Source organism: Aythya marila (genome assembly GCF_965140915.1).
Source record: "Aythya marila genome assembly, chromosome: 6".
Lineage (NCBI taxonomy): Eukaryota > Metazoa > Chordata > Aves > Anseriformes > Anatidae > Aythya > Aythya marila.
In genome coordinates this window covers 3882755-3910728 of record NC_139047.1, presented here as the reverse complement: position 1 = coordinate 3910728, position 27974 = coordinate 3882755, and the positions used below count along the sequence as shown (strand labels likewise).

The window sequence follows — 27974 nt, the reverse complement described above, 5'->3', positions numbered from 1 at the left end:
GGAACCTTGCAGATCAGGGCACGTTGGGGTGACTCGTACCTGCCCTCAGATACCTGGGCTTCTTCCGACGTGACTGGTTTCTCTCATCTGCTGCCAATGGTCTTGTCAGGGCAAACGTGCTGACAAAACGGATGCCCCGGCAGGGAGAGCTGCGAGGGGAGCTCTGCAACCCTGTCGCTAGAATTTGTGAACGTGGAGGTGCTGACCTTGACAGCAGGACTGGAGCTATTGATGTTGAGTTGGATGGTTCCCCTTTCTGCCCCGAGGAACAACTGGCTGTATATTGATAAATATACACGCAGTTATTGAAAACTGCTGCTGTCTGCCCTCCTGTTGTGCCAGGCAGGGTCCTGGGCACGGTGTCAGACAGGTAACGTGCACCTCGGGAGCAGCATCCTGCTGGGAGCTCCACGATGCAAGCACCCGCAGCCCTTCGTGCCGCTCTTCCACGCCTTTGGCAGAAGAAGCTCAAATTGCTTGGGTCTGTGCCTCGAAGGAGGCCAGCAGCGAGATGTGTGCTTCCCACGGGAGGTGCAGTTCTTGATAAGCATCTTGCCGTCTGTAACAGGCACGGCTAAAATACCACGTTGGGCACAAATCGAAAATGGAGTCATTTCCACCTTCCTTCCTGGTCGGATGACGACTAAATGAGAAATTTTTGCAGGCTTGTTTTATGCACCATATGCTGGCATGGGGTCTTTGTGATGAATCTGCACCCTCCAACTAACGATAATTAGTGTGCTATTTTGTTTACGTGGGATTAATCTAATTCAAACGACGAGATGAAATTCTTTGATCTTCAGGGTAGAGGAGGTCAGACTATGATGATTTTACACAGTTGCTCCCGGCCGTAAAATCTATTCATTTGACAATCAACAGAAAGATATCACTTGCAGTGTTGATAATTTCCTCCTCTCGTCAGCCCTGACCCTGGCTTCCTGGTTTTCATTCTCCTGTCAAATTTAAATCTCTTTTCTTCTTGGAGCTCCACTCTGCTCCATCGTGCCCTGCTTTCTGCCCCCACTGAAGCCTGCACACCCTTCCATTTCCTCGTCTCCACCCAGGCTTTTTCCTTGCCTGCCCTCTCTGCCCTCATTGCCCGTGGTCTTGTCTATCTGTGTGGGGACCGTCCTTTTAATTTGAAGCCACTTTCTCATTTGCATTCACCAAGTGTGCAAGTTCTCTTCCAGAACTCTCCCTAACCGTGCGTGCAGTGAGGTGGTGTAGCTGCCAAAAAAAAAAAAAAAAAAAAAGAAAAAAAAGAAAGAAAAAAAGAAAATCACCAAAACATTCTGCTCCGTATTTGTTCTTCATTCCGTTGCACGAGTTCCTGTGCGTAGCGTTTGGGAGGCTGCAGGCTTTCTGGGGCACGGTCGGTAGCCAGTCATCGGTCCAGCCAGCCCTGCCCGTTGCCCAACTCTGGATCCTATGAATATTTATGATGCTAAATAATCGTGCTTGCCTCTCGCCTAGCACTCTTCACCAGCAGATCTAAAGCTGCTTCAGCAAGGACATCACGTCGTGACTCCAGTGGGGAAACGGAGGTAGTGGAAGGTGAAATAACCCGCCTGGCATCGCCCCATCCACAGCAGAGCGCCAGAAGCCACGTGCAGCCCTCTCTGGCCCCAGGCACGTGCTCCAGCCGCGAGACCCTGCTCCACGATAGCTAAGAAAATAAGTGCTTATGCAATGCATTTTTGTCTTCTCCATTCCGAGCAAACAATTCGAGCGTTTTCCTCCCAGGCATTAATAGCATCCTTGAGAAATATGTTTCAACACGCATTTTCGGTAATACTTTGTGTCTGTGTGTGTGTGTGTTGCGACCCAGCTAGCAGTTGTGACCTGCTAGAGGAAGCAGACTGCAGCGAGGGGGAGAGGCGGCACCTACGCCCCCGCGCTCTGCTCTTCCTCCTCCTCCGCCCCTCCGCGCTTCTGGTGGCAGTCGGAGACGCTGGGGACCAACCACGGAGACGTTCTGCGCCGAGCTCTTCGGGGAGCGATACCAGCTGCTGTGTTGGCAGCCTTGGAGTTGCCTCTGGGTCTGCCTTGCCGTCTTGTCTCCTTGAATATAATTGCTTGCTGCTGATTTTTTTAAATTTTTTTTTTTTCTTTGATTCTGTGGAACTCATATCCTACTCAGATTCCTTCTCAATCTTGCAATCTGGGGAGTCGGAGGAAATAGAGAACCGATCAGCTGCCTGTTTCCTCTGTATATTATGAAAGTGTCCCTATGCCATGTGTGATTTTAATCTTTTTTTTTTTTTTTTTTCATCTGATCAGACAGCACATCAAAGAGTCAGACTGTGCTGGCGAGGTCTGTGCTCTGAGCAGGGAAGGATCCGTTCCTGCAGAGATGCTCCCTGCTCTCAGCTCCACAAAGGTGACAGCAAATCTCTCACTTCCCCCCTCTCTAACCCTGTGCTGTGCCTCCCCCCACCACACACGCTGTTCAGATTTGCCAGTTTTATATGGCAGAGCATCTGATCTGTGGCAGGAACCCTTAAGCAGCCATGTCTAGGGAGAGCCCTTCAGGAGCGGCAGCACATGCCTGCCTGGGGACCTGCGCACGCTGTGAATAAACCCATTTCTCACCCTGTGGAGGTCACGGGGAACCAAATCACCTCACGGAACCAGCCAGAATTTTCCGCAGTGACTCCTTGCTCTTCTGTGCATAGATGATACGCAGCTCCCCTAGGGCAGGGGTAGAAAAACCACGTGCAGAAGGCTGGGTGGCTGTACTTGGGCGTAAGGGCATGAGTGCTGTGTGTGCACTCGGACGTGCATCGCAAACTGTGGAGCACCGTGTAGGGCCTGCGTCACCAAGAGATCAGCCTAGATGGGCTTCAGGCTTAACATTGCTGGCCAGGACTCTGTAGCTTGCAATTATTGTAGAAAAAGAAGGTCTGACGTAGAGGTTGTCTTCTGAGCGACAGTTCTGCTACCTCCATCCCTGGATCCACCCGCTTTATCTACTCTCTTAACGTTAGAAGTCCTCGCTTTCACCTAACCCGTCTCGGCGCACTGCAACATTTTACATTTTTAAAACCAAAATGTAAAAGCGTGAAAACAGCTGTAAAGCTACCAGACCTCTTTCCATCCTCTGTTTGCACAGGGCAGCCGTCTTCAGCAGACTTCTACCTCCTGGTGTCTGGGAGAAGGATCAGACCGGGCACCGGGGCATCCCCTGGGACGCGAGCAGAAGCCGTACCTGAGTGGGAAAACGTTTGAAATTTAACAATAGAGCGACAGCGCTAAAAAACTACTGTAAAAACACTTCCCTGCCTCTCAGGGGGGAAGTTTGAATGTGTCTCAGCGGCTGCCTCTGGCTTGGTGCCCAGCGCTGCGAGCCGGGCTCGTGAAGGGAGACAGCGGAGCGGGTTCGTCCTATTCCTCCTCCCTGACGTGCGATGCCAGGCCATGGAGGGCACGTGGCGAAGGGGGCTCCTCAGCCCTCTCATCCCTCTCCCCGACGCCTGATGAGCCCGGTCTGCGTGGCGTGGCGTGGCGTGGCGCTGACCCGCTTGCGCGCTCCCCGTGAGGCGATTTGGGGTCTGTTTGGGGGGCGTCCGCCGCCTCCCCGCGTGGCGACGAGGAGGGATAGGGATATTTCGCAGCCCTCGCCAGCGCCCGCGGGCGTATGCAAAAAGCAGGGCGCGTGGGAGGGCGGCGAGGCAGCGCCGCGCACACGCATTCTTGTGGTTTCGCCGGGCCCCGTGAGCCCGGGCTTTCTCATGGGAACCGTGGCGTGACGGGGCGTGGAGGGGCGCGGAGCACCCCGAAGGGGCGAGCGGTGGCCAGCGGCGGCCGCCATTTCGTGGGGGCGGCGTGGGGGGCTGTGTGAGCGGGCGGGGCTGCTCGTGGGGAGCCCTGCGTGGGGCTGTAGGGGCGCACACGCTGCTTCCACACGGCGGGGCGGCCCGCGTGGGGCCGGGGCTGGGGCTGGGGCCGTGCCCCGTGGGGTGCTCCCCCCCCTCACACCCCCTCAGCGCCCCGCCGCCATCTCGGGCCCCGTGGCGGGGGCGGCCCCGCCGGGCGCTGCGTCACGCGGCGGCCGCGCGTGGGCGGCGGAGCGCGCGCGGGATCTCCCCACGTGACCGCCCTCCCCCTCCCTCCCAGCCCCTCCCCGGCCCTGCCCCTCCCCTCTCCCCTCTCCCCTCCCCTCCGCTGGGCGAAGCCGGCGGCGGCCGCGCCGCGCCGCGCCCCCCCCCCCCCCCCCCCAGCTCCTCTCCGCTCCTCTCCCTCCCCGTCCAGCACCGAAGACGGCGCCGGGGCCAGCGCCGAGGGCTTGGGGGCCGCGGGGGCCGTGTCCCGGCTCGCCCACCCGATGGGCGAGGAGGAGCCTGCGCGGGGGGGGGCCCGGCAGCAACTTCGGCGGGGCTGAGGCTGCGGCGCCGGGACGGCGGCGGCGGTGCTGGCGGCGGGCGGCCCCCGGTAGGCGGCGGGGCTGGGGATGGAGGGGCGGGGGGGTGGTAAGGGCGATTTGATGGCGATTGGGGTGTTTTGTTGAACTTTGCACGGCTGGGATGTGCTGCCCGCAGCCTGCAGCCAGCCGGGGAATTTCCCGGCTGCTTCGCTGGGGCTGGGCAGGGAAAATGCACGGCAGAGAGAGCCCTGCCCTGCCTGCTCCCTGCCTGCTCCCTGCCTGCTCCCTGCCTGCTCCCTGCCTGCTCCTGCAGGGTCGCCCAGCAGCCCGGTGAGCTTCCCCTGCAGCTCCGCCAGAGGAGAAGGCAGGTCAAGAGGGGGAAAAGTGTCCAAAAATGTCTTCTCCGCGGAAATTAGGAGCGGTCTTAGCTGGAGAAACCGCACGGCCCTCCGAGGAGTTGCTGTACTAAATTTGGAAAGCGGAGTTGGGCTTCCAAGAGCGAAATCCCTCGGTGTTGCGCTGGCTCTTAATGCAAACCCCAACACAGCCTGAGCCATGGACCCGCTACCGCCGCCTCCGTAGTACATATTAATCCAGTTTTATCTGTCAGGAGGAGATTTGTTGATTAGGAGCCTCGAGGTAAAGACTACTCCTGGGCTATTGCTGCTGCTTCCAGCCCGTGGGCTGCAAAAATTAGCTCCGCGCCTTGCCCGGGGCGCTCGGGCTGCGTGTAATTTCCCCAACACCTTCGTCTCCAAATTCAATTTGGTGCTCTGCACAAGGTCTGTTTCTGTAGATTTATGGAGATTTGGTGCCGAGATGGATGGCTCTCCGGGAAAATGCTGATTCTCGCAGCAGTTGTAATAAATAAGTTGATTTGTGGCACTGATGGAAGAGAGTCAACACCGCCTGAAATGGGAGGCTGGGGACAGCTTACTGAAATACCACTCATCTGTAAGCTGCTGGTTTTGTTTGTCTTGTCAAAGTTTGCATGGAAGGGGAGGGTTTTTCAAGGAACTTCCTGAGAAGTAATGACAATTTTTAAAATACCGAGTTAAAGGATTACCTTTAAGTGGTTTGCTTCATTTTCCTTCTTGCAGCTCACATCTTTGAGTGCAGTACTTAGCTGTTTTTCTGCAATTAACTATTATTTCCTACAGTTCGGCTGTATTTCTAAAATAAGCATCTCTTCAGCGTTTCCAGTTTCACCCCGAGTTCCCAAGCATGCAGTTGTTTAGGTCTTGGTCACACCAGCAGCTCCTTGAGGTGGCTGCCCAGATCCCAACAGCCAGCGCTGTCAGTTCTGTTGTACAGATCCCAATGTACAAAGCATGATAAGTGCAGCTGTTTTATTTTTCAAGGCTTTTTTCCTTTTCTTTTTCTTTTTTTTTTTTTTTTTTTCTTCCCCTGGAGAGGCTGTTTGCATGCATCCTGTTGCTACCACATGGATCTTTGTAAAGTTTCCATTGGCCTCCTAATTTTAATTTTTGCTCGTAGAATGGGATCAAAGATTTGATTTTGAACAGGAGTCTGATCTCTCAGATGCCCCCTGAAGGGAATTTAAGTTCTGCTTGTTACATTTGTACATTTATTTTGAGTTGTTAACTGAAAAAAAAAAAAAAAGAAAAAGCCTATTGTAAAAATTATTTTTCCCATAGTTCTCCTTCTGATTAGCAGTCTCCCAGTGACCATAAAAATACATTTATTCTTGCATCAGTTTTGTGGTGTGCTTGTTGGTTTTTTGCTTTGTTTTGTTTTTTGTTTCTTTTTATGCTTGTTATTAAAACAATTCCGCTCCAGTGTGTGCAAATCATGCCATAAGTGCTGATTTTTAGGTTACTACTGTGTTGTTGCTTTTTGGGGAGCAACGTGATAGCGGAGCCAGGGGAATGCTAGCAGCCCAGCTCCATGTTTCAGTTCTGTGACTTTCCCAACCAATATAAACTGCACGCTTGAGGTCTCATTGGTTGGCTGGTGTAGCTTAATGCTATAATACGGGAAATTAACCGCTTGTCGTTGTGAAAGCCACCCCGTGTCTGAGAGACCTGGGGACTCTGAAGAGTTTCTTACTTGTGGGCTCTCTCTGGGTAGCATGAGTTTTATGGAAACTGTGTTTTCTGACGTCGAAACTTGTGGAAATGTTTTTTTTTCTGCAGCCATGAGGGGGGTAGGACTGTGCAGTTTGTCTCTTGGGAGCCTTTGGAGCGCAATTGCTGTGTTGCCTGCTGCTGTTTCGTCTCCTAGGGATCAGTGACACACTGGGCTCTTAGCAAATGGAACAGGCAGGTGAATTCAAAGTCATGCTTTCAAACCGTGTGTGTTGGAATCCATCCGAATTTTTGCTTCCTCTGTGGATGTTGACGCTGGAATTAAAATCAGCAGAGGCATTAGATCCTTTATTTTTTTAATATCAAATGGTGAAAGCTAGAAATTTACTGAAGTAACCTTTTACTGAGCTGGCTTCATTAATTCTCCGGGCTTCTGTGAAGCACCTCTTTCTTCTTTGCTCTCCTCTTAGAATCATACCCTGAGCTGGAAGGGACCCAGAAGGATCATCGAGTCCAGCTCCTGGCACCACACAGGTCTTGCAGTCCTCCAAATTGCTATGGGGGAAAATGATTTGAGAATTAAGGAGAATCACAGCTGATGAGTTGTTGTTTTTTGTTGTTTTTTTTTTTTTTCCTTTTCCTTTAGGCGATCAAACATTCAGTAATTCTTCAGATTGTTTTGTGATCGTTTTGATCTGAAGACATAAAAAAGAGAGTAGTAGAAGCAGTGAGCAATATTGAATGACATTCTCGGGAACAAACATGAAGTGGGAATGCTGAAAACAAGCTGGCTTCGTGTTTGAATCATCTTCTTTGTAGGTGCATCGCAGCTATCTGCTGATTTGTTTTTTCACAAATGTTTCAGCAAAGTCTCTTGTTTGATAATACATTATCAAAAAAGAGAACTATCACCCGTTTTACCACTTCCACGTGTGTTTTTGTAACGAGAGAAGAAAATCTCATCCCTTGAGTTGACGGTCTCAAGGAAGGATGAGGGGTGGGGGGCAGTTTGTCGGAATGCCAGCATCCTGGTGTTCACCCTCTCTCTGTTTTTACTGTTTGCAGGTTCTGTCATCCGTGATGGCGTCAGCTCTACCCAGAACCCTTGGGGAATTGCAGCTGTATCGAATACTACAAAAAGCAAATCTCTTATTCTACTTCGATGCCTTCATTCAGCAGGGTGGCGATGATGTCCAGCAGCTCTGTGAAGCAGGTGAAGAGGAGTTTTTGGAGATAATGGCTCTCGTAGGCATGGCTAGCAAGCCGCTTCACGTTCGAAGGCTGCAGAAGGCTTTGAGGGACTGGGTCACAAACCCTGGTCTTTTTAACCAGCCTCTCACTTCCTTACCGGTCAGCAGCATTCCAATATATAAACTGCCAGAAGGGTCTCCTGCGTGGCTGGGGATTTCCTGCAGTAGTTACGAGAGGAACAGCAGTACCCGAGAGCCTCACCTGAAGATCCCCAAATGTGCTGCCACAACTTGCGTGCAGAGCGTGGGGGCAAGCAAATCCGATGTGGTGGGGAGCTTATCGCTACAGAGCGGCAGCGAGCCCAGACTCTGGCAAGGACACCACACTACAGAGAGCGAACATAGTCTTTCCCCGGCTGACCTTGGCTCTCCGGCTTCACCAAAGGAAAACAGTGAGACCTTGGATGCCGCTGCTGCTCTCTCAGTTGCTGAATGCGTAGAACGCATGGTTCCCTCCCTGCCCAAAAGTGACTTGAGTGAAGTCAAGGAGTTACTGAAAACAAATAAGAAACTGGCAAAGATGATTGGCCACATCTTTGAGATGAGTGACGAGGACCCTCACAAAGAGGAGGAGATCAGGAAGTACAGTGCAATATATGGCAGATTTGACTCGAAAAGAAAGGATGGCAAGCATCTTACCCTCCACGAGGTAAAGTCCTTTGAGCGACAGAGGGCTCCCTCTCCTGTTCCTATGCCTTTTTTGAGATGCTGCTTAGAGGGTACGCTTTTTGTACAGGCACTTTTCCCTGGGTGACAAGAGCTGCGTGTCTTACAAGAGCTGTAGTCAGCCCTGCCCAGGAGTGGAAATCCTGGGTGAAGTAGAAGCCTCCTTTCCTGGGGGCGCGTGTGTGCGTGTCTGCACTGATGACTTCAGCTTGGCGTCATCACACTGCTCGGTCTTTGTACGGTCCCTCAGACAGGGTCTGAACGCTTTGGCACTGAAATAGCAAACCAGCATAGCACTGAGCATGTTCCTTGGGTTTCCAAGCGTACGGCACCTTTTGAAACCAGTCCTGTTGTTACATTCCCTTGCGCCTTGGAGGTTGTTCAGAAGTTTAATAGCTAAAATAGGTTGTGTCTGGTAACAGGGTTGCCTGGCTTGGCTACTGCACTGCTGTCCTCCCTGACCTCGAGACCCTTCTCTCTACCTTGGGTGAGGTAGAAAAGGGTCTGCTGATGAGGTCCCTAACCCTGGTGGCGTAGGGTTTTTGTGTGTGAATTGGTGTGCAGCTTCATTATACAACCTGTGGCACTTTTGGGGGGACACAGTGGATTTAGGCCAGCCAAGTGAAGTTCAGGCAGTAAGAGTTGTGAGGAGGAAGGGGAAGGACTGTCACCGGTATTGAAGGGTGACTAATGTGCAGGTTTGCCCTTCAATACCTGCATACCATCTGCTCCTTCCTGTCCTTAAAAGTCTGTGCAGGCCTCCTTTGCTTCTGGCCTGGCTTTCTCGAGGCTCACGCTGCGTGTGTTGTAATGCCATAGGTGTGTCTGTGTTGGGAATTGTTCCCTAGTGCCAAAGTACAGTGCAAGAGAACAAACACGAAGTCAAGGCAGTGCCAAAACACTGTTGATACGAGTGCTGCATCAGCATTTTCACGGTTAACAGTGATTGCAAAATTTCAGTTGGATTCAAAATTTGGCATGTAAAACCGAGCTCCCAAAAGGGAAGGCAGTGTTTATGTTACAGGAGTGCCAAAAAAGCTGTACTGGCTTTAGCCTTTTTTCACTTCAAAAAGAAGTTTTTTAGGTGTGTTAACGGTAGTGTAAAACTAAGTTCTCTTCATGCTTCTGAGTAGAAGGGTAGGAGGAAACAATGTTGTTTTTTTTTTTTTTTTTACATTTTTGCTTATGTATTTACACTCACAAGGCAACTGCGTGTCACCAGTAGGGACTTCACAAGGACTTGAACAAGCTGGGGAGACACTTCCAAGGGAAGTTGTCAGCGGTGAGCTCGGTTTGCCACACACTTTTAGTCGTGCAGCTTTCATTTGTGTGCTTTGTGGCTCTGCGCGGCGACGTGCATAGCCGATGAATCCACCCAGTGTGCAGGAACAAACGTAGCCTTTCTCCCCTGCCCGTGCAGCAGTGAGCCTCTCCTGCACGAGGACGTGTGGCTGCCGAGGTGGAGGCAGGGTTTGAAAGGCTCGATTGTGTGGGTGCCCTGCCTACGGTGCCGCAGCCGGGGCGGGAGAGCGGGATTCTCCTCAGGTGGGCATGGCGGCAGGCGAGGCCTACAGCGCGGTGTGTGTGGCCCTGTGCTGTTTCCATCTCCCTTGGGGATGGTGGCTGCAGAAATACCCTGCAGCCTGGGCAGGCGGTTTGCTGCCGTGCAGCAGCACAAGACGAGCCGGGCCCTGGGGTGGCTCTGTGAAGCCGGAGGGGTGAGCACAGTGAGGCTTGGGGGAGCAAAATGCTGGGAGGAAGGAGGACAGCTCTGCTCTGTGACTCTGCTGTAGTGCTGCTCTGCAGATCGTTACTACATCACTGTAAAATTGTGTTTAAAAATGGAATGAGAGCATGGTTTGGCTTTGGGAAATATTTCTATCGCTATTATGACTAAGGGCACAGGATCAAAGGAGTATGTGGTTGACTTATGCCTCACTTACGCATGTGGGGCCTCGCTGAACTTGATGGGAACTGCACACATGCAAACAAGAGGAATTTGCTCACAATTGGTTTGCTGTTGGCTTAAAGAGGCTGGATTTCACAAAGTTTTGTCTTGAACGGTTTTCTCTCGATTTCCACTTTAAAGCAGAAAATACAGAAATACTACACGATCACCGAGACTTTTTTTTTTGTTCGTTTAAAATTTGGTTAACTAGAGTTTATCTTTTGTGAAATCAGTTTCGATGGATTTTTGTTTTCAATGGCTTAAACAATTTGCTGCTCAGAAGGAAGGACCTTGAAGGACCAGGGAGGTAAGTTTCTGCTCGTCCAGATACTGCTTCTGCACATGTTAATACATTCAATACGTTCCAAGGCTGTCGCTCTGCCTCACGGTTCAAGGTCTCTCTGCAGCTGGGAGTGAGCAGCTGAATAAACTTCTCTGTGGGTTTAAAAAACATAAGTAGTAGATGGCTTCTTAAGGTAAAGATCAGGGCACCTCTGACTCCTCAGGCAGGGTGGAGTTGTGTGCAAACTTGCCTCAAACTTCATGCAAAATCAGTGGTGAATTATTGAGAATATTCTCTGTTAAGTGTGAACACTGTAGTGTCTCAAAGGGCTTGAGCAGCCATTACAGGCCAGTGAGAACTGGAGGTACTGAGCTGTTTTGAAAGTGCGTGCTATTGGTAGTAGTATCTGTGTGAGGCACTTACCCAGACTAAATCTGATTTAAAAAAATATATATATTTGAAACAAGGAGGTTCCAAAACTAATAAATGTGCAGTCCTTAATCCATCCCATTGTCTCGGTATTACACATTTTGAATCAGGGAGAGCAATTCATGTTTAAAGTCGGACTGGAGGAGGGATGAGCATGAGATGTGCCCTTGAACTCAGTGACTCTTGCGTGTTTGAGTCAGATTTGTAATTTGCGTATTAATATTTCAGTGCTGGTCTAGGTACCTATAAAACTGAAAAAATCCTGTTTAATAGTTTGAGAAACAGGAGTCAGAAATTCAAATGATAAATTTTGTCTAACTTGTTGTCTTCCCTTTTCCCTTGTTGACTCACCAAAACAGCAGGACTTGATATTTAATTATGTGTTTCTAGTTAGGGGGGGAAATTTATGAACCCCGTCAGACGAGAATATACCCATCCCTCTCTGTAGAGCCTGTACGGTTACGTACTGCTCTGCCATCAAGGCTTCCAGCATACAGAATCATTATTTTTAGGCATACAGCACTTTCTCACTGCAGCATTATGCCTCCTGAAAAGGCAGGAAGCCATGATGCACTTCAGTTCAGTAAGTCTGGATGTGACCTGAAAGAAGAAAGCAGGAAAAACAAACAAACATTTGGCTTTTCTCCCGTGTTTAGGATAAACAGCATTTGTCTACGAGTACCCAGAGCATTTCAGCCCCTTCAGCTCTTTGCAACACTTTAATGCTTTATTGAGGGATTAAAAAATACTTTGAATTATTTTGTAAACATTAGCAATGTTATTCATCCTGGGCAAAGTAATACCTATCACTGACCGAAATTATTGCCGGCTTTGATTGATAATCCTTTCCGTAGGTGTTGTATTCATCTTTTATTTCTGTATTTTTTTCTCCATCTTTCTGAGAAGACAGCCATTATAGAACAACTGTTCCTCTCAAATGGGCAGTAGTTTATTTTAGCATTTTGTATGGTAGGAACGTAGCGACCTAGAGATGTTTGACAAGTTAAACCTTAACTTCCCACCCCGTACATCTGATTTCCGTGAGATTTTTTTTGTCTGTCCAGAGACTAAAGGATCAGGCAGCATACCTAGCTTGCCTGTTAAGGACACGTATGCAGCCTGCTTAGCGTTCAGGTATTGCAGGAAATGTCCTAATCAGATCAGATGCTTTTCCGCTAAAGGTGGTGAAAAAAAATGCTTACGAAATATTAAGAACAGCAGTTTCTCGTGAGGTGCTACTGGGCGCAGGCTGCTGAGGGAACCGCAGCTCTCCTGAAACATATTCTTGCTTTTCAACCTCCTCGGAGAACAAGTGTTGCGTTACCCAAAATTTCTCAGTTGGGTGACGTCGAGAGCTCTGCCCAAGGGCAGTTTGAGGGCTGTCCACCTCATGGGACAGCTTCGGCCTTTAGGGGATGGAGCGAGCAGTAGCTCAGGTGAGCTGCAGGCCTCAGATCTGCTTCACGAGCAATGCCCCGCTGCGTGTTAGCAGGAGGGAGCTCCCCAGCCTCCTTGCCAGGAGGCAGTGTTTATCTGCAGCCCTGCTGTCCTGTCCTCAGCTTCAGCTCCTCCTGCCCGTGTGAGGAGGCGGTCAGGAGGGTGCTCTTGGTGGTCGTGGCGTTGGGGGCTGCCCGTCTTCAGCCACGGGCAGCTGCGTGCTGACCTGCCGCTGCTTCGTGCTGCCGGCTCTGCCACATCGAGGGCTGGCGGTGGCACGGCTTAGTCGGCATGAATATGCTGACTGTGCTGGGGAAAACCTCGCTGCTTTTTAATATTCGCTAGCCTGAGACCGATACAGAGCGTTTTGTTGTAGCAGCAAAGCTCAGGCTGAGCTCGCTTGTGAGAAGCCAAGGCCGTGCGAAGCAGCCCTGTTCCCAAAAAGGAGGAAGGTTTGAGCGCGCTTTGGAGCAACTACCTGCAGCCTGATGCTGACCTCTTGCTGCTCTTCAGCCGAGGAAGGAGTGAAAATGTCTCTTTAGCTCCTGTTTACTGTGGGAGGAGGAGGGAATCTCTTCTCCAGCATCTCGGTTTTGCTTTCTCTCGTTACGTTCATTCTGTTGTTTGTCCTTAGCATTGATCATTTGCTGTTCAGACAGCAGTATTATAAAGCTGGTATAATTCAGGATGATATCACCACTTCCTATAGGCTTCTGAAGAGCATTGTGAAACCATTTTGAGCCTTAACTTCAGGCTTTTTTTTTTTTTTTTTTTTCCCTCTTTTTGAAACTATTGCCAGCAGCAGAGACACTAGAAATGTGTCCCAGCAGGCTCGGGAAAACATCCTTGAAACAAGTTACATTTGATTCATGTCTGAAGATAGTCTTCACAAACATGAGGGTGAGAAACACAGCTAAAAAAAGTTTAATCGTTTCTTAAACCATCACCTTCTACAGAATTTATGCTGTATTCACCAGGGAAAGCCATCTGTACCCACACTGTCAGATTTTTTTTTTTTTTTTTCAAGTCCTGGGCATATTGCAGTTATAAAAATAGTATTCCCTGTAAACCAGGCTTTGGGAGCCAAACACTGTGAATGCTCAGAGCTACTGTTTTATACCGAGATTTAATTAATGCTGGGTTGAGGCGCAAGCAGGGCACGTTGAGAGTGTCTTACAATGATGTTTGACTTGAAAGGACTTCAAATGCACCAGCTACATTTATGTCTTTTCTCAGGGGCTTACCTGTGTCATTAAGGATGTAAAAAAAAAAGTCAAAGAAACCCGTCGGGGTGTATTATACAGTGACAAGTAATTTTACTTGGCATTGAAGTCTTTGATTATTTCAGAAGAAGGGTACTTCTCCAAATGTAATGGGTGAAAGTATTCAAACTCATGCATCTCTGTGTTTAATTTCCAGCTGACAGTTAATGAAGCAGCCGCTCAGCTGTGTGTGAAAGATAATGCCTTGTTGACCAGGAGAGATGAACTCTTCGCACTAGCTCGGCAAATCTCTCGAGAAGTTACATACAAGTATACTTACAGGACCACCAAGTAAGGTTTTAATTAACTCGAAGAACCTTTACTTAATGAATTTCACAGCATTTCTTTTGAAGCACAAGAGACGCTTTCTTCTTGCTCTCTAGCTAGCAAAGTGCTCTTCTGAGGAGGTTAGGAAAATGCTATTTAAGTCATGAAGCTTTCAAACTGCTAAGATTTAGCTGTCTTGAATTACCTTTTTAGTTGTTCTCCAGTTTTCCAGGCTTTTGCAACGATAGTACAGGTGGAGAGGCATCTGAGAGGCTAGTATTTCGAGTATTTGAGGCAATTGCAGGCTTAATGTAAATTGGCAGAATAGTCAAAGCTTCTAATGTATCGTTTTTTAATTATTTTTATTTTTTAATATATACTGATGGGGTTTGCTAGTTTCCAGAGAATGGATAAGGTCATGGGGGGCAGCTTACAAACCTGCTTCAAAGAACCGGAGCTGAGTCTTAATTTCAGTTGTTACTGTTCTGTTAAATGAACTGCTGTTACGAAAGAGTAACAACGGCTTCATAGCATTTAAGTACAATTAAAACTGAACTTTTTGTCATATTTATTATTTTTAGATACTTTCTGTATATTGATTTCAAACTTTAACTGATGTTTCTTGCAGTGGCCTTTCAAAATGCGTGTTCATAACACTTCTGGGGGCTTTTTGTGGTTTTCTTTTGCTCTCAGTTCTTCCATACTGATTCTATGTAAATACACATCCATTCTGGGTAGTCAAAGGCGCTTCTATATTTCTGTGTGCTCCAGCAGATTTCCTTTCTGTTCGGAAGAAGAGTGCCTGAGTCTTTTGACACTTCTGAAAACAACACAAGGCACTTGTATTCTTCTCCTGTATACTTGAGTGACTTTTACTGCCAAGTCCAAGTGAATTGGAGGCTTTTTCTGAGCATCTCGTTTGTTCTTGCTCTTTTTTTTTTTTTTTTTTTTCTTGACCATTTCTCATGAGTATTTCTGGTGATCAGGGTTAATTTGCTGTTTACTGATAGCGTGTGCGTCTTATCTTCTAGATCTAAATGCGGAGAACGGGACGAACTGTCACCAAAGAGAATCAAGATAGAGGTACAGTATTGAGACTCCTTTATTTTAACCTATCTGTGCTAAAACTGACTTGTGTTTTGAAGGGATCTGTCAAAGGAAGTTTGTCAGAAAAACATTTGACAGACAGTTGATGGGTGTGAGAGAGAGGGCGAGATCCATCGTCGGAGTCTCTGAAAATGTAAATGCTCGTTGGAGGAACCTGTAGGAGCAGGGGTAAAGAGTAGGATCTGCTGTATGGTGAAGTTGCTCTCAGTGTTGTGCGCTGTGCATGTAGGAGGGGAAGGAATGGGACCGAGTGATTTCCTGTGGTGGAAAAAACGCGAGCGCTATAGGAAATGTCTTCCCATAAGGCCTCGGTGTGAGGTGGGGTGTTGGGTTTTTTTTTTTTTTTTGGTTGTTTTTAAAGTTTCTTGGGTCAGCTTTTTATCTTGTTTAGAATCCAAAGCTCTGGTTAAGGATTGTTGGGGAATATTAGCTAGCTCTGACTATGCTATGAGTTCTAGAACTGACAATATTAAAGAGTCAAAAGCTAACAAAAAGCTGTATACATCAACACACATGGTTATGCCAGGAGTTATTAATTTACTGTTTTTTGTAATTATTTTTGTGCCAAAAGCACAACAAGCTTGTATATGTGGCTAATATATACACCTGCACAAGATTTTGCTTATGGAAATGGGTGTTCTGCTGGGAGCTTTGTGTTGAGAGTGCAGGGTCAGCATATATGCAGTCTACCTTTTGGTTGAGTTGCTGCTTCTGAAAAGTAAATAGGAGGGCTTTTTAAAAAGTCACTTATTTAAACAAACAAAACGTTATAAATATACATACCTATGTAACTCATGAAAGTAGCAGACCCTTTTATTTATTTTTTTAAACAAATTACTGTTTCGCTTTTAATTACTGTTTCACTTTCAGGTGGATGTCTAATTCATTTATAGCCTTGTGGGGATTTTACTGTGCTGCCTGCTCCAAAAGGTGCAGATTAAATGTACGTTAGGATGTGAGATGGGCCTGAGCTGGAATTGGTGTCACACAACTACGTGATATTCTTTAGCTGTAGAGGGGAGCTTGATCATATTCTGCAGTGTGGATGTGTTTCTCACACGGAACTTGATCTCTGGTAAATGATGCACCAAATGCAAGCCTTTCATTTCTTCAGCAGTGCAGTGCTTTGTTACCTGTACAGGGGCTTTTCCTGTGTGGCAAACCCCAGTGAGAGCAGTTGGTTTTGAAAAGGCAGTTATGAATAGCTGTATAGGCATGTTCATATTTTTTTTTTTTTTTTTTTTTTTTAAGTTCCACCAGTCTGCGTACAGTTGTAGTTTGAGTTTATACAATACTAAATATGTGTGTGCGTTGAGGGTTTACTCACAGCTTTGAAAATAATTCTGTAAGGCCATTTTTAGCCGTGTTGGGTTGTGCTTTGACCTATGCTCGTTCTTCAGTGCTTAGGAAAGATCAGGTAAAAGCTTTGTTCGATGATTTTTTCCGCCTTCACACCATTATCAGCCTTGCCCAATACATGACAAGTTGGTTCCTTGATTCTCCCTTCTTTTGTCCAGTCTAGTCTTAATTGGGAAGAGCTGGTGGGGAGCTGCTTCACACAGTGCTTCACAGACAATTAGCTTTCAGCAGCAGAAAGCCTGTCTTCATTCACTGGTAATTGATGATGAGCAAGTATCTAAAATGACACACTGTAAGGGAGGGGCTTTTTTCCACGGGATCTTCATTGAAAGAAGGAATTGAAAGCATTGAAAATATGGTCTGTAACTTATTTTTTTGGGGGAAGGAGAGGGGGCAGGCAGAAAGATTAGGACAACCTTAGGGGACATGCGTTCTCTTATTTTCTGAATGGTGAAATCTTAGCAGTCTGAAAGGCCTGCTTTCTCTAGACGCTGTTTTAGTTGAGTAATTTTGAGAATGGATGTTTAATTCTATCTAAAATTGCCAGTCATATTTTAAAAAGCATATGAAAATTTAATTGTACGAATGACTATTTCAGGAATAAGACTGTCTCCAAAATAAGGAATTGTAAATGAAATTATCTCTCATATGATAGCATAGTATTATTAACTATGAAATGACTGCTCTCATCAACATAAATGCCTCTTTCCTCTTTCTTCTGAACTCCCAAAAGTAAATTGTTACTTTGCTGCATAACAATTCTGAGGTACACTGCAAATCAGTTTTCTTCAAAGAGAGAAAAGAAAAGTGAGGCAGTATTACTCAGTAGATGACTCTTATATCTGATGGTTTCTGTTTTTAAGGGTTGCATTCTGGAAAAAAAAAAAAAGTATTTTTTTTTGGTAGTAGCATGCCTGGGGATTTTTTAATTTTTTTTAGGAAGGTGGAGGTAAAATGAAAATAGTAAGTGCTGCAGATTTTTCCTGTTCTAAGTACTCCTTATCCTGTTTTTAAAGTTGTAATGCTTCTCTGTGGCTGGATTAGCTTGCTGGCATGCTGATACCTTTATGCAGATCAGAACGCAGGTGACTTCTAACTAGCTCTGGCTTTTTGTTTTTCATTTTCCTTTTCTTTTCCTTTTTTTTTTTTTTTTTTGTGAAGGTTGTTTTGCATTTCTGTTCTAAGGCCAAACTCGGTATTTTGATGTGCCATTTCTTTGCCCATTAGTCATTAATGTCTCTTTACAGGGACATTAACGTCTCTGTGGTCTAAAATACTAGCTTGGATTTGGAAAGATTTCATACGCTGCTTGAACACTGTAAAAAGTTGTGCAGAAAAGATTAGTTAATTTCCTAAAATGTAATAACACTTCACAAACACACACAAAAAATCTCTGGAGAGACTCTGAAGGTCATATACTCGGGCAGAGCTGGCAGGGCTGTGTGTGCAAGCTTAAACATTGCTGGGTTACAGCCACCACTGTAAATTTATCCTCTTCACGAATATGAAACTCACACAAGCATTACAAAGAAACAATATGCCGTGAATTACATCAAATTACCTGTAAAAGCCTTTCTCTTCCCCTGTGTGCTCTCTCCCCCTCTTATTCGTAGAGTGGGTGGGCAAGCTGTGGGAGTGAAGTGTACAGAGGAGAAGGGGAAAAAAAAAAAATCCAGGCAAATGAGAGACTAAAGGTGCTGAGGGAGTGAAACAAGGAATGGAATAAATTGGGATTTGGAACCGGATTGTTTAAAATAACAAAAAAAAAAAAAAAAAAAAAAAAAAAAAGGTTGGGAGGGGTGCACTTCCTAAGTGTGTCCTGGACAAAGAGCAGAATAGATGAATAGGGAAATAGGGATGGAAACAGCGTTTCCCCTTCCGAAGCAAGGATCTCTCTCTCTGCATGGGTGTTGTGGGGCAGGGACACCCCTTGTTTGCTCACCTTGCGTGGCTCAGCAGCAGCGCTCGGAGCAGTGAGGTGATTGGAAATACAATATAGATACACAGTACAGTGCTCGGCGGGGGCTGGGGGCACGGGCTGGAAGCCAGGAGCGGAGGCTGTGAGGAAACATCTTCCCTTGGTGGCAGGCACGGGTGGCGGGGGAGAGAGGAGAGGCCCACCCCCGCCGCTGCTGAGGCAGCAGAGAAGAAAATCAGCACGAGTGTGGGATTTCTGTGTCTTTTTCACCAAAACAGCAAAAGCAGTCGAGTCTACTGTTTGCATAGGAAAAATGTCATTAGAGGGAGCAAAAAAGCACATGTGGGACTGAGAACATCTGCTGTACGAAGCGGCTTGAAAAACAACTGAGCAGCAGCCGCCGAGGAAAGCAGCAAGCGCCACGTGCCAGGCGGAGAGGGACGAGGAGCGGCGAGGCCGGGTCGGTGCAGAGCAGGTCATCGCCTGGCACGACCTGCTGCTCGTCATCGAGGCGCTGGGAACGAGATCAGCCAGCGATAGGGAGGGAAGGTGGCCAAGGCGGGGAGCCAGAGCTGCGTCCTCATCAAAGGAGGAGGCGGAGGAGTGACGGGGGACAGCCGTGGCAGCAGGCTCCGCGGCCTCCTTTTAGGAAGCAGCCTTTTGGTTTTGGACTGGCGTGTGATCACAGATGCCTTCTAAAGAGCCGTGTTCCGATCTCCTGCAAAAATAGGATCCCGAGCGATAACGTTTTTGTGTGTTCGCTTTTTCATCTGCCTACACGCAGTCGTTTTTCCTCTCCCCAACAATTCCAGGCCTAACTATGAAAATGGTCAGCGCTCATGGAAATGCGCTGCCAAGTCTTTGTTTGTAGAGGATGAGGTTTTGTGGCAATTTACCTGGTTATGAAATTTTACATACTTATCATGTTTGTTTTTCCCCGGGGAATACATTGGGTGGATAAAAGCCATACGCAGTGATTCAGACAGATTTAATTTTTTTTTTCCTGAAGCAGGAAGAAATAACTTTATAGGCATGCTGAGGGTCTCACCACCACTGTGCAGCCTGCCAGCTGCACAGACCTTGCAGTCTTTCCCCTGTGATTTTTTCTGAAAGATCAGATTTCTTGTTCTTGGATGGTAACCTATTTGGTTGGCTATTGTCAAAAGTGCTTTCGCTTGCATGCATGTGCCTCCAGAATCCAAAAGGAAAATCAACATCATTTGGCATGCTTTTGATACTTGGGTCTACAGATCCTCAGTTACAAATGCCACGTCTTTCAGGTTTGGGTCTATTTTAAGATCTCTAGCATCCTCTCCCGTTTTAACGCAGTCACCTATATTCTGCTTCTGTAAATGTTTATGGATGTTCCTCTGTTTTACATGAGCTTTCCTTATAATGCCAAGCAAGATAAATTTCTCATCCTGAACCATCTCTCCGATGATTAATTTATTGTAATGGAGTCTGGCAGGCTTTCACAAGAACTTTATTTGCTTTATTTGTACATATGCAAGCTGCAGAAGGGATTTGCATGTTATAACTGTTTGAAAGAACTCTTGAATCGTTATTTCCCATAGTATATGAGATCCTTGCTACTCTGCTTCTAAAACAGTATTTCGTTTTGTAAGATGAGGATAGTTTTTGCGTGAAGTATGTTGAATTTGGGGAGGCTTCGCTCATTTTTTTGAGGTTAGTATATGCAGCTGGTATGCCTTAGTCTTGACTACATACAAATTTGATTTCTTAATCTTGAAAGCAGCTATATATAAAAATGAAACGGACAGTACAAATATGTAAACTCCAGTCCAGAATTCTCACAGATGTTCAGGAATGTTGCTTGTTTTGTTTTCTTCTGGGGTATAGAGAGAGACAGGGTGCAGAAAAAAACACAATAATATATTATTCTTCTTGGTGTTTGGTTTCTTATGCTCAATAGGATGGTTATCCTGACTTCCAGGACTCAGTCCAAACACTCTATCAGCCAGACAAAATGCCACTTGCTTTGGCTAAAGGAAAGAGTGAAGACTCAGCAGCTCTTAACTCCCAGGTAAACCAACTACACAACACCGTGAATAATACGGGCCATGTCTTTGTACATTGATTTTGATGCATTGCTTTGATGACTAAAGCAATTACCTTCAATTTTCAAAGGCTACCTAGCTTAGCTGTGATTGCATCACTTTTAATTTGGGTTTACCTTCTGAAACTGTTCTGACACGGTGCTGCAGCTTTAACCTTGTTCGCTCCAAGGAGGTGAGATCTAGCACAGAAGGCTTGAAAATACACGATTCCTGTTGGAGCAAGTGGAGTACTATTGGTACAGCTTGTGCTGTTTTACTTGGGTTATTAGCTATAAATGGAAAGTTCGAGTTGTTGAGCCTAGAGGAATAAATAGAGTAGGGGAACTCGGAGTCCTCAGTTCTGCCATTTCTTTTTAAGAGGCAACGGCACTATATTTAGGAAATAGTGAACCCCTGGATCAGAGAGGATAAATTGCCTTTGTAAAATAACATTCAGCCTGATAGAAGAACAATGTTTTTGAGTATCTGGAAGGCATTCAATAAACAGAGGCAGGTTTCCGATTCTTTCTTTGTCTTTTCTGTAGCATATCCTGGCCTTGAGGTATAATACACATCTCCTACTGCTTATTGTTTCTAAGGAGGCGTTTCATGTTAAATTGCAACAAATTTATTTGGTATAACTGATCTGGGCAAATGTAATCACCAAACTTTCACATAAGATTACATTTGGGAGCTAGGCTCCTGTTTTCTGAGGCCAAGTATGTTGCCCTGGCTTCCACGTTCTTCTGTTGCAACGCAGCGTACGGGCATGCAAATTCTGTTCCTTGTGCTGCATCAAAAATCAGCTATGCTACATGTTCTGATGTCACGTTATTGGTAAACAAACTTGGTTTTTAAAAGTCTATTTTCATCTTTTATATGCTTTCGTGTTTTCATTGGTTGGCGCTGCATAACTACTGCAGGTGCATTTGAGTTTAAAACAAACCTCTTTTCCACTGGTAAGTGGAATTTGTTTTAAGCTCAAATGTATCTGCAGCTCTCTGGGTTTTCCCCACTGTTGCAATTTAAAATACTTCCTGTTCTTTTTATTCGAATTAAGCAACGAAGCTTACAAGAGCGAGAACTTTAATGTTTCATTCCTTTAAAAATGGCTTAACCTTCAAAAGTAGCAACAGCACTGACAGAATAGTAAAACTATAGCACAATTGAGTGGAAACTATTTGAAAATAGTTTTTTTTATCCTACCTCCCAAGACCAAGCTTGAGCTCTCAGTGTTCTTCTGCAGAACCTGACGACCTCTAAGTCAGAGTAAGTAAATATCGGTCGTGTCGTTACCCTGCTGTCGGGGTCACCACCGTGCTGCAGGCACCCGGCTTCTGCTCTGTTACGCTGTCACTGTATTTAAGCGTTGAACTCTGCAGAGGAAGCAGACTTTCATGGGAAGTCAGGCTTTCGTCATCTACCAGGAAAAGTTAAGTGCCCTTCAAAATGCCCTTACTTCTTTTTAATAGGCATCTGTACTTGTTGAAACAATTACGGCATTACCTAGAAGAGAAATGAAATCCCTCCTATTGATCCTAGGTGTTAATTTTGTACTCTTTCTGTTCTTAGGTTCATTGGGGCTCTTCTAAATCAACTTTTTTTTTGGCTTGTAATTTTCTTTTTATTTATTTTTTTTTTGCAAGATGCTTATTTACATTCTCAAGCACAAGATTATATTGAAAGTTAGAATTCTCCTGGCATTAAATTCAATGACAAACATTCAGACGCCATTTCCTCCCACGTTGCACTGCATTGTTTAATTTCACTCTCGAGAGGTGTATAGGTCTTGTTCTTCTTCTAGACAGACATTTCACACCTTTATCCCCCACAAACATACTGTCATCCTACACTTTCAGAATGGCAGATTTTTAAGCTTGTGTAGTGCTGTTTCTTAAAATAAAGATTCCAAGATGTCTAGTGAAATCTTGGCATAAGTTTTTAGCAGATGTTGCCATCACTCTTGGAATACTTTGTGAAGACGTGCATTTGAGCAGAGCGAAGCTGGATAATTAAGACATTATTTTTTGCTTTTCTTGAGATTCTCTTCACGTAACCCGCAGTCCTAAAGTGCAGAAAGTGTTTTTTTGATGTGTTTTCTAAGAACAGAATTTAGCATTATGTTTTTTTGTGTGTGGATGAACTACAGCAACTTGCATTTCAAGTATTCTTGAGTGACTCAGATGTACAGTATGAAAATCTTTATGGGTGCAGAAATATTTTGTTTGCTTGATAGTTTTTGAAGAAACTGTAAAGCACACATCTGTACATATGAGTCAACAAAAAATCTATATCTAGGCTGTTAGTCTTATCATCTGATACTGCTTTTTTCCCTGTGTTTTGACTCACTATATATATGTATTTAAAGAGGTGTTTTTGTGTGTGTTTTTTATTTTATTTTATTGTTGTGCTTTATTTGCAGTCTGAAAAGGTAATGGCAAAACAGATGGAGCTTCTTTGCAGCCAGGCTGGATTAGAGAGACGTCTTTCCGCAGGATGTTACAGACAAAACTCAGAAGAGCACAGCCCCAATGGCATGTCATTAGATAACCTTGATGGACAAGGTATAGTAGCTTCCAGGCATGGTCTTGCTGCCAGCAGATGTATTTGATATTACGCAACCTTTGTCAGCGGTGCTCTTTATCTAGTAGAGTATAGCAAAAACAGAACACCGAGCACTGAATGGACAAGACAAGATCTCTGCCCTCAAGTGCTTACAGTCTAAATAACACAATCAGATGTGCAGTCGTATTCTGCTGTGTTCCTGGGCAGACTGCTTTCCCTACAGATAACACAGGGAGGGAAGAAAGCGCAGGGTGCACTGCTGTTAGTGAGGGCAGAACTTGGCTCTAGGTCTCTCCTAAGTTTTGGAAACAGAGCAGAACGTTGCATGTCACTTGTGTTCTGGCTTTGTGGAGATTGAAGGTAAGGCTGATAATGTAGCTGGTGCTGCTTTTTGTTTACCTGTGCGTGCAGTCTAGGAACAACGCTTGAGGAGTTGGCTATGTAAATTACTCAGAAGCAAGCAGATTCTAATAATGTTCTTAGGAGCTTGCTGTTCTTCAGAAAGCTCGGTTTTGTGGTTATCTGTTTGATTTACCAACTGCCTGTTCCCTAGCTTGCATTAATTTTAGGAATGTTCAGTTTGATTGCTTTCTGTTTGGATGTTGTGAAATGAGAGAAAATGTTAAACGTGGACAAGAAATATTGCAGAAGACTTTTTTTTTAAGAGCTTGTTTTTTTTAAGGATGGAAAAGAAGCAGTACAAGGAAAAACTAAGGGAGCCAATACAAATAAGCATTAGAACATAGGTTTCCATCTGTGTGTATCGGTCAAGCAAAACAGCACTGAAATACCCAGAAAGAAATGGGTGTGTGGATCCAGCTCCTCAGATGGTGCAAATTTCTTTGTGTTACGCAGTGGGAGAGGGATTTTTGGGCATCTCAATGGGCTTTTGGGGCAGAATGAGAGAGTTTTGTATGGATTGGTGCCCCTTTCTAGCAATGCCTGCAGAATAGTCTGTACAGCACCATGTTTATACAGCCATTGTTTTGCTAGAAATGTTCTAGGCAGCTGATATTTAAGATGAACTTTTGGTGATAGAGACTTAAGTGAATACCAATTCTACTTGATTTTTAATATCACTTTTTTTTATTCCATCCATGTTTCACTGTGAACCACTTACAGGTGAAAGACCGCTGAATCTCCGAATGTCAAATCTTCCCAGTAGACAGTTGCAGCACATTTCACTTGATGGAGAGCAGCATGTTGGAAAACCTCTGTGCAGCGAATTGATCCGGCTCTACCCCGGTGGTGAGGCAAAGTCCCAGTCCTCGGGTTAGTGCCGTCCCCTGTAAATGAATCAGCTTTGTAGAAAAGCTTTGAAGTACTTAATACGGGCTGTCTCTGAGTGAGGAAGGTAGCTCAGTCTGACATGTGTTGTGTGTAACGTTTTAACTAAGGCTTTGGACAAAAAAACCCTCAAGAGTGGTGTTACTTGTTAATCTAAAAACAGATTGAATATTATTTGGGATAAACTCGGAGGATACAGTTAACTGGATTAAGATAAGCAAGTTCTGGCATGTGTCTGTCCTCAGAGAGGTATTGACCCAAACTCCAGCTGTTATTACATTGCTGCTATTGCTTCAGCCTGTATAAAGGAATCGCATTATAAGCATGCTTTTATAAAAAAGCATATATATTTCCCTCTCACAACTGTGGGAAAAATAACAAAATTCCGTCTGAGCTTGGAAGGTGCAATAGGAAAGGGGTTATTGAAAGATGAGAAGAGTCTCGCATCTTCCCTTCTGGAGTATTGAAATCTGAGGTCAGTTTTTGTGCAGTTCGGCAGTCCCAGGAATCATTCACCAGGCAGAATTTCCCTTTCAAACTCTTCAGTGAAGAGTGCATCTGCACTAAGCCCTGCTCCTGGGGAGAATTTAAGTAAATCTGTGGTGATTACTCTGTCATCACTGTAATGTAACCAAGGTTATAGCCCAACTGGGTTAAAGCCCACAAGGAGGAGGCAGGATTTATTTGTTGCTTCGACTTTCAGTATCTGTAAAATTCATGGATTTTTTTTTTTTTGAAGTAAGAATATGATATATGTGTTTTCAAGCAGTACTTTTAACTCTCTCTTTCTCTTACTCTCGCAGAAGGCCTTGGTATTCTAAAGGATTTTCCTCACTCGGCTTTTAACAACATAGAAAGGAAGGTCATAAAAACAGAACCTGAAGACACAAGATAGTCATCCTGCTCTGGAAACCAGAGTCATAATAAGGAATGAAACTTCAGAAGAGAAAAAAAAACAAAAAAAAAACAAACAAAAAACAGCCTTAATAACCAGTGTTGCCTCATTCAAATAAGAGATTTCAATAGCCAAAGCCTAAGAACTGGTACAGTAATCTGTGGAAACAGAAAAGCAAGAGACACTGCAAACTAAAACAGTAATACAGGTGGATAAACATTCCTGTTAAAATGGTTTTATAACGTGGAAAGATTCACAAATTAATATTGTGGGTCTACATTATTTAAGAATGTATTATGTATTTGTATAACTTATCAAAGTAAATCTAGATGTCGGGACGTGTATAGAGTCCAGTAGATGTGGCTACAGTTCATTTTACTTGAAATTTCAATGTCTACTTTAAGTGTACCTAGCGTAGATATGGTTGTTAAACATTTGAATTAAAAATCCTTGGAGAAGTAGGAATGCGAACCTCGTGACGCAATTAACAGCAAGTTTGCAACAATATTTGTAGAAAAAAAAAAAGGAAAATGCATAAAATATTTCATGGTTTAAAATGTTATGTGGATATAGCATTTAATAGACCTAGACCCGGATTCTGTATTATAGCGGACTTACTTGACACTTAACTATCGTTACATCACTTTTAATGGTTTCAGCAGCCTTCGTGTAACACACTTATAGTACAATACCTATCTACAGTTCAGGAATGTAGAAAATGCCAATTAGAGTATGGAAGAGTCCGTATGATTGGCTCCCAGTTGGTTGTGAACAACTGCGGTTTGCTGTACTGTACAATTACTGAAGTCTCGGCTGGTAGGAAACCCAAGAGACAACGTAGCATGGACAGGGTTGCAAAAATTGTGATTCAGACCATTGTAACTTTTTGGACTTCTCTGTGGATCTTAAAAAATAATAATAATAATACTAAAATGCATCCTAGGTGTGGCAAAACTGAAATATGATGCAGGATTTATGCATCAGTGTAAAAGGTTGCACCTGATACCAGAAACCATAAGATCTTTTGGAGGAGAGAGACAAGGGGTTACGTCTTTATATGTGACTCCTTATTAAGTGCTGTCCAGCCCACATGATTCTATGAATATACCGTATACTGCATACAGTATGCCAATACGTTTCTTTATATATGTGTTTAATTAACATCTGTATTCTTTATTTATTTGACAGTTTTTATTTTTTGTACATTTTCACTTTTTCAGATGTCATTTTATCTACAGAAAAACAGTTGGCTTGTAACTTTGGGATTTACCATGCTGTGTTCGTGTGCATCCATTTTTCCTCCGTGCACCTCCCACAACAAGGGTTGCTTTCCTGCAGTCGAGTAGTTATATGCCTTAGTTTCTGAATACAGTTTTTGCCTACAGTGCTTTCTGGAGGGGCAAGGGAGGGCTGAAGAAAGTAAGTTACCATGCAGTGGGTAAAATTCCATGTTCAGGTGTGCACTTCATGTCTGCAGTTCGCTCTGTGTCATAGGTATGTGTTAATAATTCAGTCACGGTCTATGTTGTACTGAAGTGATCAGCAAAATGTGAGCTGAAATGTCTTCACTGCAGTCTCTTATCACTGTAAACATATCTAATTATTTTATCACTTCTGATTTGTGGAACAAAGCTTTATAGTAGAAACACCAGTAAACAACTTTTTATACTATTAAAATGTTTGTTTTTTTTAAAAAAATGTTTCTTGAACTGTATGGTACTGTTTCACTCACCGAAGTATCTTACTTCAAGTGATGGAGTTTGCAGCTTTGCTGTTAGAAATAAGAGATTGAATGTGTAGTTATATTTCCTCTTTCCTGTTGTGTGAGCTAGTTAATATGGATAAGATATTTCTTCAGTTTGTAATGTTAGCTGGTGCACTGGTTAGTATCTGAGTAGTTTTCATGAGATGTGTCTGGAATTGCTAAAGGACAGCTGAAGGTTGGAACTGTACAGCTTGAGTAATAGAACGGATCGAGCAACGAGACTAGAGAGATGCAGGAAACGTGCTCCTTTTTCAACATCTCAGCAGTTGTGCATGGATCACAGAAGAAGCTCTTAAGCTTGCTGGTCTTTTCAGTTGAAGTGAGAGGAAGGAAAAAACTTGCTAAGCAGCACGCTGTTTCAGTCGAGTCCAGAATTTATTTTGTAAACACTAATGTATTAAATTTGCTATAAATTAAAGTATATAACGGTTATACTTCCGAGTTGTAAATACAGTACTTTGTGTCACAACCAGCTGGTTATCTCCAGAATGATATTTCAGTTTATAGTCCAACAGACCATTTCAGTCTCGGTTAGCTGGAAGCAATTTTTTTTTTTTTTTTTTACTGGTTTGCAGCTCAATGATTTTTTTTTCACCCAGAGAGAGGAGGGGGGGAGGAGGGTTAATACATTCCAAGATTGCACATAAGTTTGGTCATAGCAAATATTCAAGCGTTGGTCTTTCCACGACAAAGGTCTTGGTGGACTGCAACTTCGGCTAGTCTCTGGTGAAGGTTCACCTTCATCACCTGCTCATGGAAGGGTTGCTAGATTCAGGGTGCTCTGGATCAAAGGCCAGCCCTGCAAACGATGCCTGTTCTTATTCACATGTTTATATTGTTGCTTACCAAATAAAAGTCACCGTGAGAACTCTGTAGTTTCCCCGGGGTTTTTTCTTCTTCCTTTTATTTTTTTTTTTCATTGTGTTTTCTAAAGGGAGGTAATTTTCTTGGGACAGGGGAGGAGGGAGCATCTTGAAGCGCAGCTCTCGCTGGCAGGAGGCTTTTCCTGCTCTTGTGGTTGAATCCTTGATTATGGGTGGCCTTATTATGTGCAGAGCCTGCAGGGCT

General features: G+C 44.9%; 1 protein-coding gene across 4 annotated transcripts; it reads left to right on the top strand.

Moving 5' to 3' along the window:
- The first annotated feature begins 4299 nt into the window (after nucleotides 1-4299).
- NAB1 (NGFI-A binding protein 1) lies at nucleotides 4300-27765 on the top strand. Of its 4 annotated transcripts, none has more exons than XM_082763978.1 (8): nucleotides 4300-4431; nucleotides 7477-8310; nucleotides 13844-13977; nucleotides 14985-15036; nucleotides 20271-20381; nucleotides 22817-22958; nucleotides 24082-24207; nucleotides 25050-27765. In XM_082763978.1, exons 2-8 carry the CDS (start codon nucleotides 7492-7494, stop codon nucleotides 25139-25141), a joined length of 1476 nt encoding a protein of 491 aa, XP_082620104.1. In that variant the 5' UTR covers nucleotides 4300-4431; nucleotides 7477-7491; the 3' UTR covers nucleotides 25142-27765. The 4 variants fall into 4 exon arrangements, with proteins under 4 accessions (XP_082620104.1, XP_082620102.1, XP_082620105.1 ...); XM_082763976.1 differs by having other exon boundaries at nucleotides 24082-24231; XM_082763977.1 differs by lacking the exon at nucleotides 4300-4431 and adding an exon at nucleotides 7089-7226 and having other exon boundaries at nucleotides 24082-24231.
- Nucleotides 27766-27974: the final 209 nt, after the last annotated feature.